This window comes from Oryzias latipes, chromosome 1, assembly GCF_002234675.1.
Source record: "Oryzias latipes chromosome 1, ASM223467v1".
In the NCBI taxonomy this organism is placed as follows: Eukaryota; Metazoa; Chordata; class Actinopteri; order Beloniformes; family Adrianichthyidae; genus Oryzias; species Oryzias latipes.
Window position 1 is genome coordinate 30,722,661 of NC_019859.2, and position 12,660 is coordinate 30,735,320.

The 12,660-nt window shown below is 43.6% G+C and overlaps 1 protein-coding gene across 1 annotated transcript; it reads right to left on the bottom strand.

Annotated features, from left to right (window-relative positions):
* Window positions 1–29: 29 nt before the first annotated feature.
* Window positions 30–10,561, bottom strand: c1h16orf45 (chromosome 1 C16orf45 homolog). The gene is made up of 6 exons (XM_004066204.4): window positions 9,974–10,561; window positions 7,262–7,382; window positions 6,095–6,168; window positions 3,225–3,339; window positions 2,175–2,257; window positions 30–2,089 (listed from the first exon to the last, which is right to left on the bottom strand). The coding sequence occupies exons 1-6, from the start codon at window positions 10,059–10,061 to the stop codon at window positions 1,974–1,976; spliced, it is 597 nt and encodes a 198-aa protein (XP_004066252.1). The 5' UTR covers window positions 10,062–10,561; the 3' UTR covers window positions 30–1,973.
* Between the last annotated feature and the right edge of the window lie 2,099 nt (window positions 10,562–12,660).

Here is a 12,660-nt window from a genome sequence, read left to right on the forward strand (position 1 = left end):
CTTTCTCTGAAAAATGCAGAACACACGTGGAGTCCAGAAAAATGCTCCTTTATTTAAACGTACACTTCATGTACAGTAGTGTCGGCTTATGCATACTTGTTCAACACTCATCATCAAGATCTCTAAAAATGTACCACGACTACAGAACGTGAAGGGAACGGGACGGCGAGACGGCCTGTTGGGCCGTGACACGCAAACACGCGGCGTCCATGCAGGCTGTGGGAGCTGCGTTTAGTCATAAAAACAGGCTAAATTCAGAGAATATTCGTATGCTTATATACTGATGACATCAGACCTCCACTCTTCATCTGCAGCGAGTTGAAGGGGGAGGATCCTCAGGATGACGGACGGCTGCAGCGTTGGTATTTACAGGCAATGAAATGTTGGCTTGTTCCTGTGGACTGGAAAAGGGGAAAGAGGCTGATGAATGAAACCGGGGGGGGGGGGGGGGGGGGGGGGCTATCCAGGATTGCAGCAGTTTGACATTGAGGACATTTTTTTCATCTGAATGATTTGGGTTTCTTCTCAGCAGCATCTGCAGCAGCGGTCAAGACGTTTACACATTTCAAGGTTACTCCAAACATGTTTGATCTCGTAAAATCTTTCCTCACATTCAGAGTTGGTGGTTTAATTTGAACTGATGGTCAAAAACCAGCCTGATTTAAAGTAAAGGTAGACTTTGCTCGGCTTTGTGGGCTGTTAAAAATATTGTCGTTTATTTATTTATTTTTTAAAGCCTGTGGGTTTCTGGAATTTCTCTTTCCCCCTGCAGATGAACCAGTAACAGTTTTGTATCCAAAGAACAGCCACAGCCAACTTCCACCAGAAGAGATGTGACTGCAATACTGTAGAGGCAGAACAGTTTTTCAAAATAAAAGCATGCAAACATTTGAGCAGAGCACATCCTCCTCATTTTCCTGATGGGTCACATGTATTCTGGTTCACTTTCTGTAACAATGAATTAAAACTCAATGTTTAGTTTGATCTGACAGGTTTAATTCTGTGGTACGTAAACTAAACATTTGCATAAGTTGCTTGATGGGAGACCGTCTTATAAAATGAGTTAAAATAATTATTTCCTCCGTGACCTAAATGTGAGAACAAATGTTTTTTTGTCGCCGTTTCTCTCGGACTTCACCTTGTGGCCTTTTGGCCCTCTTGTTCTACAGAAACATCTGCAATGAGTTAAACTTTTAAGGAGTTTAAAGAAAGTAGAACATTTGTATCAACATCGAGTCACACTAAACTTCAGTCTTTAGCTCTCCTTTAATGTTTTTAAACCCCATTGATGAATACGCAGTAAAACTCCTAAAGAATGAATATTTAGCAGCTTTTTTTTTTCTCTATTGGATCATTTTCTTATTTTTGTCCAGACAAAGCCGACCTCTGAGGCCTGGAGGGAAAAAATTCAAGGAAAAATATAAAGGAAATCTTCAGTCTAATTTTATGCCAACCTGAACTTGAAGAAACTACCTATTTTTTATTTATTATTTTATTGGGGTAAAATGGGACCAAAAATAAGCCTTTTTTTTTCTTTTCTGATTTCCTCAACCACAGATGATTGGCTGAAGATCCAGACTCTTTGCTGCTCGTGTCTGTTGCTTTATTCTTTATCTTTTATAGCCTCCTGAGTTTGCCTGGACACGCTTGGACTGGAATGATCCACATTCTTGCCATAGTTTGCATTGAACCACCTTCTTGGAGGTGCCTTTTTTTGTCTCACATCTGTGTTCCTTTTTGTTAAATTGCAGCAAAAGAAACTCATTAAGATTTTCCTCAACCAGCATTTTATCTCCACACGTCTTATTGATGCAATTTAGAAAAGGTGCACTCTGGAGTGATGCTGCTTCATCTTTGTGGGTTACTGACTCCGTCTGCGCTGATCTTCTAAGGAGATTCAGGGACAAACTCTTCCGGCTGCAGTTTTGATTGACAGGGTCGTGTTATGTGAGGGTCGGGACGCGGAGCAGCGGTTACATCACAGCGCACTGGGTGGCGCCGCAGCAGTCCTTAATGATGGCCACTGACTTGGTGATGGAAGGTTTATTGGGAGGAGGCTCTGGGATTTGTCTCTTGACCTTCGGAGGATCTGGTGTTGAGAAAAGACGAGAGCGTTTTACGAGGAGAAGCCCGTAAATCCTCCCACTCGCTCTGGCCAGGAAGGCATCACTTACTCTGTGCGACTTTGAGCTTCTCCTCCAGAGGCCTGAGCTTCAGCCGGAGGAACTCGGCCATCTCTTTGTCCTCCTCCTGCTCCCTGCAACAGAACCAAACTCATGGAATCATCAGGAAGGTGTCAACTGTCATCCTCCTGATCTGTAGTGTTTACTGACGACGCTTGGGGATGGGTGTGACTCATGCATAACACAGGCATTGCTTCCAGAGCTTTGAAGCCAAGTGGAGCATCGTGAAGATGCAGAAGCTGAACAGGTAACCATGATCTGAACCTGGGAGAAGTTTGCAGATTTCCCAGGAAGCTTAGAGCCTCGCTGAACCTCTGTGATGAACAGCTGACATCCCCACTAGACCGTGAGTCCTCTGCTTCTGAAAAGAGCTCCAGCACTGCGTGAGGCTAAAGAACGCAGCTCAGAGCTTCACCAGTTGGACTCTGGGCCCTCTGAGAAGGAGCCTCACATTTCTGAAAACACGGCAGGCTGTTTGACTGAAATGACTGATGATAAATGAAAAGGAAACGGCAGCATTTTCCTGCTATACTTTTCCTGCTTCAGGACTGAAACACTCAAAATTCATCCCATTTTTATTGTGCAACATGAGGATTTCTTACTTCTTTTTTTTAATATATATTCTGTTCTGCAGTAGAAGACATCTGGAAGCCAAAGTTGAGGATTTGATGGCCTTCATGCTGTGAGAATTTATACATGAAAGGATCAGTAAAGAGCTTCAGCTTCATCTGTCGGATGAGTTCAGGCCTGGATACAGACGGGACCAGCACTCCTGAAAAATATATTTTCCTTGGAATACGTTGATAGTCTGTGCTCTGTTCACTCCGACTTTGCAGAGTTTATCTGTGTTGTGTGTGTGTGTGGTCTTTCTCCATATCTGTTCAGACATTTTTGAACCTCAGCATCACAAACACAACAGCAGTCTTGGCAATTAAAATCATTAAATTAATGCCAACTTAGCCCTGCATTTCCATGGTTTCCTGAAAGCGCGCTTCCTCGTACAGATGATAACCGTCAGCCTTCCGGATGCCAGACCCGTACCTCAGTCTCTCCACCTCTGCATCATCCACCAGAAAATCCCTCTTCTGCACCAGCTTGTGGATCTTCAGGATCAACTCCTCTTCTCGCTGACGCTGCTTTTTGGTTTTCTCTTTCTCTGGAAGAAAAGAAGAAATAATGTTAGAAAATCTGCACAGACATCAAATGTTTTCTCCGCACCAAGTGAGGCATCAGATGCAGAACTCTGAGCTTCCTGATGCTGACTAATCTTCTTTGTAAGGTCAGCTGACTCAGACCTGAACCTTCAGCCTCCTTCGCTGAATTATTCACAACTCATGAGTTTCTATTTTCATGAAATCCCTGATTTCTGTTGTTGGGAAGCAAAAAAATGCATTTGCTTCACTTCACCTTCAGCCTTTTCTAAAAATATACTCAGTAGGATGCGCATTTGCAGCAGCTGCAGAGCCAGGCTGTGCTGAAAATGACAAGCAAAGGGTGGCATGCTCAGTGTGTGTGTGTGTGTGGGGGGGTCTGGAGCTGGACACTTTGTCCTGCATGGAAGAAGTTGCATGTCATAGGAACACCTTCCCACCCCCAGCTATGGAGCAGCTTTCAAAGCGTCCAACACTCATATCCCCCTCTGTGTGGATCTTCCACCACCAGAATAAAATTGTTGGGGTTTTTTTTCTCCAACCATTGATGATGTACAACTAAAAGGATTTAGAATAACAGAGGCAAAATGTACTTCCACGATAAGAACTGATGCAAAAAAAGCATACACACGAAAAAAAATCTGAAATGTAGATAAAGTAAATCTTAATCTTAGATGGTCAGGAGCTCCACATCTAGGCAGATCTCTTCATCCCCAGCATAAAAACACTCGATTCAGAGAAAATGTCTTTATGTTATTGACTGTTATTTTCCACTGGTGGGCTTCAGGCCCTCGGAAGACGTTGGACACGTTTGTGTCAACATCATTACTAAATGATCGCTGCAGAACAGGAACTGAACCTTCGATCCTCTGTTCACAGGTCAACCGCTCTACCTCTGCACTGTCATCTCAGAGCAACATCTGCTCCTGGACGACGTTCGTTTCAGGGACGGCCGTGTGTGTTTGTACAGGACGCTGCCGCCCAGACGGTACAGGTTCCTCTGAGCAGCTGTGGATCTCTCTCCTACAGAGCTTTATTCAAAGAATCCCACATTTAGAATCGGCCGCGCCTTCTGCCAGGCTGTCAGAAGGTTGAGTTATTTTCTCCACACTGTGGGGTTGTAAAATCGGTGTTTTGGATGTCACTGACGTGTCGGCTTGTCCTTGAACACGACACCGGCCTTTCCTGCGCGCGCTGACGTGAGGCACCAATGCCCCAGGAGGGGGTGGCTCCTGCCACTGACGGGGCTGCACACCGCCTCAGGGGTGATCCGCATCAGCATTGTGCTGCTGCTCTAACATCTGCACACAAGCAGGGGTCTGTTCTGGAGGACAAATGCGAACGGGAAAGCATCCGGCCGGGAACAAACAGTAATTTCCTGGAGCTGCAGATGTTACAGACTGTTTCTTGTCTTTTAAATGATGGTGCACCCATGAAAGAACCCTCAAACGAACCCATAAAATCTATGTAATTGGGCTAAAAACTGCCAGCACACTAAAACAAATGTCCTTTCTCTTTGATTCCTTATTTTAAAACATTTCTTTTGCGAAAACAAAAATACCTTCATTTCAGTGTCTTTAGGAGTTTTTCCTTACCTCTAAGGGCAAGGATACCAGTATAGTTTAGTCAGTTTGTTAGTTCATTTCAGTATTTTCCTAGTGAACTCTTTGTATTCGTGATCCCTTTGAGTTCATGTTTTACTTCGAAGCCCATCAAGACGACTGTTGTTGTGATTTTGGGCTATACAAATAAAATTGAATTGAGAAGTTTGAAAAGTGCTTTTGTTCCTAAATACGTGTTTAGTTTGCTGATGATGCGTTTTCCGACAGAAGGATCCTTGGGAGTGACTTCAATGGCTTCAGGGGGAACCTTTACGATAGTCTACAAAGCATCAGAGCCCCTCCCTTAACCCTAGAGCCCTATTGCCGGGTGATTTTCACCCGACCAAAACTATTTACATGAATTTCAACATGTCGCGTGTCGAGGAGTCTGTGCCTTCACCAGGGAAGTCTCACATGTCCCATGAATGGGTGGACCAAAGATCAAGTTTCTAGTATCATTTTTTTGTATATTTTAGGATTTCTCGCAAATTCCTAATTTTTCAGTAATTTTTGAGCATGTTTTTAGGAACTTCCCACTTTTTTCTTTGTTATACATACCACAGGTGAAAATAAAAGAAAATCACTCTAATTGTCATGTTTTCATCTATTTTTTTAAAGACAAGTACTTTTTGTTGCGTATATTATATGGGGTAAAAATTACCTGGCAAAAGTGATGTCGTACTTTTTATAGCGAAAGTGTTAACTACATACATTTTATGTGTTTTCCACGTATGAAGTTTCGGTATTTTGTGATTCATGCCTGATATTCGTCACTCATAAGTGTTTCTTGCGTCCGTCATGTCCATCAAGGGTTTCGGCCGATGGGTCTTTAGGTGAAATTGGTGTTGAGTTCTTCGAAAATTTTTGGTTGGTTAAGAATTACTCAGCTATGTTGATTGTGTGCAATTATTATGTATGCAAGTGTGCATGATTTTTGCAATGCATGCACATATTTGTGGCTTTTCAGACTTTTCACAGATGTACCACAGACGAATAACTTTTATATTAGGTATGCGCCCCACATATCACGTTACAATTATGTAATTGATGCATGCATCACTAATGAATTGCATATAAACAGCACAATAATCATGCACGGTTCACGTTCTACGCTGTGGGACGTGGCCTTGAGATGTGGCTGAGCGCACAGTGGCTGTACCTGGTACTGCGACGATCTGTCTCAGCTCCTTCTTCATACTCATGATGTCTTTGCAGAGCTGAATGTCATCCATCCTGGAAGAAAGAGGGACAGAGCGATAAGAGCCGGATATTTTTAGCTCACGCCTTTCGGGATATCTGATGGAAATGACACCTGACCGGCCTGCAGGGAGTCATGAGACAAAAGCAAACATGGCTGATGGACACAACTCATGAGGTGAAGACGTTTTCAGGGGAAACTGTGCAGTACAGCCATCAGTATTGCCATGTAGCCTCCTTCTCTCAGCTATCTGAAATTTTCAATAGATAAAAAAGTAATCATTTCAAAGAAATTGTTGAGGGAAGACTCTTGTCCCTCTTTTGCACATTAAGTCTTCATTGATTTAGGAGAAAAATACAAAGTCCATCTTCTCGCTAAGGCGACTTTAATGTCTCGACCTCGAGAACCCCACCCACACATCATCACCATGTGACGGTGGAGCGGTGGCAGCGACTGCACACTTAATTCTGCATGTGATGGATCACACCAGTGACTCATCCTCAGCCTCCTCCTCCTGCTCCCTGCTCCACTGGTTTACACCTCCCTCCCTTCTTACTTCACAAACCTTTCTCCTTGTTCTGTTTTTTTCTGAACCTTTGTGTACTCTTAATACACAATCCAGAATCAACTGTCATGCCTAAGTTGGGCCCCGCTAGGTGTCTGCCTTTGGATGTACCCATCCTCTATCCCCCGAAAGGGGCTCCAGCGACCCTGGGACAGAGTGAGCCTATCAACAGGCTGCCTGGGATTTAGTGTAAAAGGTTAGAATGTGCATCCATTTAATGGAAGGGGATTTATTTGCTGCTTTGTGGAAACACAGAAAGTGTGTCCAGCGTAGACATGGCAGAAAGACAGACCGCCGCTCTGTAATCCCTAAGGCGGGGGCTGGTAAGAAGCCAGGCGGCTTATCATGGTGACTCATTCACCCGGCCTGGGAATGTTCAACGTTTGCTCTTGTGTATCTGAGCGGCTCCGTGCCTAAAGGAAGGGAGCCCAAAAGGAGGGAGCGATGGGTGTCTGTGCTGTGCGTCAAAACAGTGTCACCATGGCAACATGACAAACCACAGCACAGATGGACGCCCTCTCCGCTATCGTACTGTTATGGTTCAACGACGCCGTGTCACTCACATGAAGCGGAGCTCGGACTCTCTGCGCACCAGGACCTCCCGCAGGCGCTGGATGCGGACCATCTCCACCTCGATCTCCTCTGGAGACATGGTGCTTTCTGCCATGGACACGTCTGAGTGACCTGAAAGGCAGACGGGGCAGGGACATCAGGAAAAACAGAGCAGGTACATCTGTGCTTTAGACCACCCATTCTGACTTTTACATCCTGAGACCATCTAGTGACAGGAGTCAGTGAAACATGAAGGAGAACGGTAGATGTGACGTTTGAAGATCTGAGTAGAAGTCACCGTGTTGGAGAGCTAACCCTTAAATCCAGGAGCATACATTCGAGGTTCCAGAAGATGGAGGTCATTGTTGATGTTGGCGATGAGGAGAAAACATCCATCCATCTACTTCTGCTCATTCAGGACCGGGCAGCAGTCTAAGCTAAGATGACCCGACTTTCCCTTTCCCTGGCCACTTCCTCCAGCTCCCCAGGGGTGACCCTGAGGTGTTCCCTGCCCAGCCAAGAGATGTAACCTCACCAGCGTGTCAAGGGTGGAGGCCCCGGAGAAAACACTGTCAGTTTATCTGCTGAAACACCGCAGCCACTGACCACAACATCAGCCAACCGCTTAACGCTCTGATCAATGCTGCGACCACTGAGGAAGCTCCAGCGTGGAGCAGCAGCTGCAGAGGAGCTCCTAAAAGTGGCAGTCCAGAGCGGTCTGTGGCATGGTTTGTCAGGAGTTCTCTTAAAGTTCGGTTTCTTCTCTATGGTTTCTAGTTGAATCTAGAATTAAGTTCGAAATCCTCCTGCTAGCCTCTAAGGCCTTACATGGTATGGCCCCGTCCTATATTAAAGACCTCATAGTGCCCCACCACCCAAACAGAGCTCACAAAATGCAGCAGGGCTTGTGGTTCCCGAATTTCTAAAAGTACAGTTGGAGGTAGAGCCTTTAGCCACCAAGTGTTGTTTTATGGAATAAGCTCCCAGCTCGTGGAAGAGAGGCCGAGACAGTTTCTACATAAATAAAACGAATTGAACGGGATACAAATGCAGGCTCAGTATACAGATTGCTTTAATTTAAACTTCTTTTGAAAACCACATATTATAATTAAAAATATGACTTCATATATTAAAATTTGAGGAAGAAATTAATCAAAAACTCCAAAGGAATTTTTTTGTAAGAAAGTTATAGTTTCCAGCAGGATTTGATGCCTGCATTCGTCAGGCCTCTTTTTTTTTTTTTTTTAATCTTCTGAATGATGAGCTTCATTCTTGTGAGCCGGACTTCTCTGTCGTAATAGGATAACTCAAACATACGGAAGATCAGGGACTTTTTCAAAGGCCTGTCATCGTTTACACGCACATCAAAAATAGATCTGAGCTCTAGAGCAAAATTCCACAAACCTTTGTAACTTATTGCAGATCTGATCCAGGGCCTGAAACAGAAACATTTTACAGCAGCAGCTGGAAGGGCTCCCCATCCTGCAAAGGCTCCGTCTATGGATGCCCATCACGGACAGAAGTCCGCACAGCTAGAGTCAAATTTTTGGAGGGCTAACTGTGTTGAAATAGTGAGCGAGTGTGTTGACAATCCATGCAAAGACAAAATATGTGTAATGAAACTGCTTTTTCTACCATGTTCTCATAGACTCAGTGTGTGGCAATAAATCCTCGGCTGAGTGTTCAATTATCCAAAAACATCCGAGGGGATGAAGAGCTGAGAGGTCTCTTTTCAAAGTGTGTTTGAAGTGGTTCCAGATGGCGGTGAGGTCTGTCGGTATCCCTGTGATGACCAGCCTGCTCTAATACAATCGGTTCAGTCAGGATCCTGCAGGCTGGAGAGTCTGGACTGTATCTGCTGGAGCTGAACAGCAGGGAAATGTCAGCATCTGCGAAGACCCCCTCCTGCAGTCGTGCAGTCGACCACAAACACACACCCAGAGGAATCTGAAGGCTGTGCTTCAGCATGTGTGAACGTCAGGCTGCAGTGGACAAGCTTTCTCTTTCATGAGCGTACGTTTTTTGCAGCAATGAGAAGACTAAAACCTGGATCCGAAATGTTTCCCTTCTCACGAGGATGGGGCATCGGGGGTGTTTACATCTTTGACCCCCTCCGGGGGGGCAAAAGTACTAGTTAAGAAAGAAAAACACTGATCCTGCATCCGACTGCTGAACTTTGAAGGAACAACTGCAGTCCAGAAATGGATCAGAACGGAAGATTTAATTTAGGCATTCTCTACGTTAAAACACTTTGTGGTCCAGGAACCGGTTTCCTTTTACCAAACCTCAGCCTGAACGTTGCTCATGGAAACCACAACTGAGGACATCAACAGAAAGTTGAATTTTTGGTGGATTGTAAATCTGACTTTCAGACCTCGAAGTTTAGCCAGAAAAAGAGTTCAGCAGCATTTCTGCTTTTTTTTGTTGCTAATTTAAGTATTTATGCAAATCTCACATTGTTTTTTTTACCAAAACAATCGAAATATTAATATCTCAAATAGAAAGTCTGTTCAGATTTTTTTACATTGATCCAGGGAGCACAGTGAGATTGGGGGGGTTGATGGGCCTCTCAGCAGCAGGCAGCGGCACTGAGGCATTTCTGAGTCACACTTTAACCATTTCAGTGCCGACAGCTGACTCGGTTCCGTCTGAACTGCACCGGGCTGACCTGACCGGCCGGTCCCGGCCGGATCAGAAGGGGCCCCGTGCTGCCTTAAGCTCACCTTTGTCTGTTGTCCACGCGGTTTCCGACACGGCACCGTAGCTCCTGAGCGCGCTCTCCGTGTCCGAGATAGATTTCTTCAGCTCCATGTTGCGCGAGCGCACACCGGGGAGTCGAACCTGCACGAACCCGAACCGTTTCCTGCGTCCGCCCCTCCGGATTACGCGCTTTCACCCTGAGAGGAGCGAGGGGATCCGCTGAGCATCTTTGCACGAGCTTCCAGACCTGAAGGATGGAGAAGATGCACGGAGCATGCGCAAAGCGCACATCCATGGGAGGACCAGGAGACGTCCAGAGATGAAAGTAAAGGAAAAGCCACGCAGTAAACGCAATACAGAGGACGGATGTCCTGGTTTTACTGTTAATTATCCTGTTGATGCGTTTTTGTAATCGTTTCCCCTTGCATTAGAAATACATTTTTGCACATATTTGTGACAGAATCACAAACGAAACTGTTCTATTAATAGAAATGTAATAGTCTAGAGACAACAGAAAAAACGGGACAGGAGAGTATCCAAAAACTCCACCTCAGCTCGATGAGCTACTACAAACTTTTATTACTGAGGCAGATATTTAAAAATATATACATTATTAAAAGTATTACTAGACCGAGTGTAAAAAGGTAAAGAGGAAAAACAAAAATACATTTGGAGCACCATTTGAAGTTGTCTGATTTATATTTTAAAACTCGTGAAATCAGGCGTACATTAAAAAAAGGTGCATATTCTGGCATTTTCGGGCATTCAAAAATGTTTCAAATGAATTTATTAGAGACTGGTGTGCAGAATCAGAGACATGAGAATGAAAGGATTTTATTGCTCATCTCCAGAATAAAGACAACAAACAGATGGTGGGTCTATGCACTCCACTGGATTCTCATCATATACTCAGGGGGAAAAAATATGATGCTGTAAAACTCCCTTCAGGAGTATGATTTTTACAAATAGTTGCTAAAAAAAAGGCTCAACTTCAGGAAAAATGTAAATAAAAACAAATGGTTTCGATCATATCATCAAATGGTTCAGTTCATCACCTTTGCTCATTTTGAGTTTACTGGCAGCAACATATCTTAGAAAAGTTCATTCGGTGATGCATGTCCCCATAACTAACACTAATATCTCTTTAGTTATCAGAACGGAACCAGCCCCCCCCTGATCTTACAGACATTTTTTTCTTACCTGCAGCGGAGAACAAGCAGGTAAGTGCGTCTCCTCTTTATCCTCAGGACATGGAGTCCACGAAATCCCTTTTTTTGTTTGTCTCTGTTGCTTTTTAACAAGCTCTGGGTCAGGGAAGACGGTTATCTCTTTTACATCACAGGCAGAACTTTAAGCTGAATTTCTGAGCAGTGATTTCAAAATTCGTAGCGTTACATAATCTCTTTTCGGTGCAGAACTGTTTGAGGACATCTCGAGCATCCAGGAGGGTTTTAGTCCTCTGAAGACCTGTTGTTAGAGAGAGGAGTTCACATTTTATCTCTCCTGAACCAACATTTTCTGCCCCATCCAAACTTTTCATGACTACAGCTGCCTTCAGAATATTTTGAATAAAGTCATAACTATGTCTGATGCATCTTTATGGGACAAGCGGGAAATTGCATGTTGTTTTCTGCTGCCGATAGATGTAAATGACGGTCAGTTGATGTTTTTATTGATTTCCTGCCCTCACACATTTACTGTCGTTTCCTTGTTTTCTATTCTTCACATCAGTGCTTTGCATCCATCCTCTCTTCCTGCCCTGCATGTCTGTCTTTGCAGCACCTAAAAAGGGCAGCTATTCTGTGCATAACAGTCCTGCAGTCTCCATGATAAAAATCTAAAAATATAACTTTAATTGTCAAAAGAAAGAAGCTCTCTCTTTTGGTTGTTATAACCCTTTAACAAAACTACCAAGAAAAAAAAATAAATGAAAAAAAGTTCTTTTCTCTATTTCTTTGTTGCCTGGAGTGAGTCATACAATGGTTTTTGTAAAGGTTTTATTAGAATGTTTGGTTGAATATTTACTAAAAAGGGACAGTAGGGGTGTAACTATTTATATTCCTTCAATCCAACCAGATCGATCAGTCTGAGACAAGTTGTGAATAAAATTGACCTGTGCCATTATAAAATGGATTCAGTACCCGCAATGTTCAGGACCCAGGTATTTATCTCTGAGTCACACTAGTTACATTTTGGGCCAAAGATGTCCAGGATCGATTTTAGGTCAGTCAGATCAAATGGGACTCTTTAAAATGATCCAATATCAACTATGAAATATAATCTCAACCACAAATGATGACATGAATTGAACCTAAGGGACAGAGTTTCTGTTTTTCTCACATCCTCACCTCGACTTTCACTTTTCAAACCTCACATTTGCTCTTTGATGTTCCTGCGTGTTTCTGTCCTTCACTTTTTTCAATCTTCTCATGATCATCATCAACAAGCTTCTCTCAAATAAATATAAGGAATGGCTTTCCTTTTGACTATTATCATTATTTTCTGCTTTTTATGGTGTTGTGTTGGACTGCTGTAATTTTAAAACCTATGCATGACCCCAGTGTGGATCTTCTGTGTGATTCATGTCTGGAATCCTCTCAGTGTTTCTGAAAGTTAAACATCAAAAGTTCTGCGTCCGATTTTTGTATTTAACCTTTGTATACCAGATAAGCTATTAAGAACATGTTCTTATTTACGACAACGACATGGA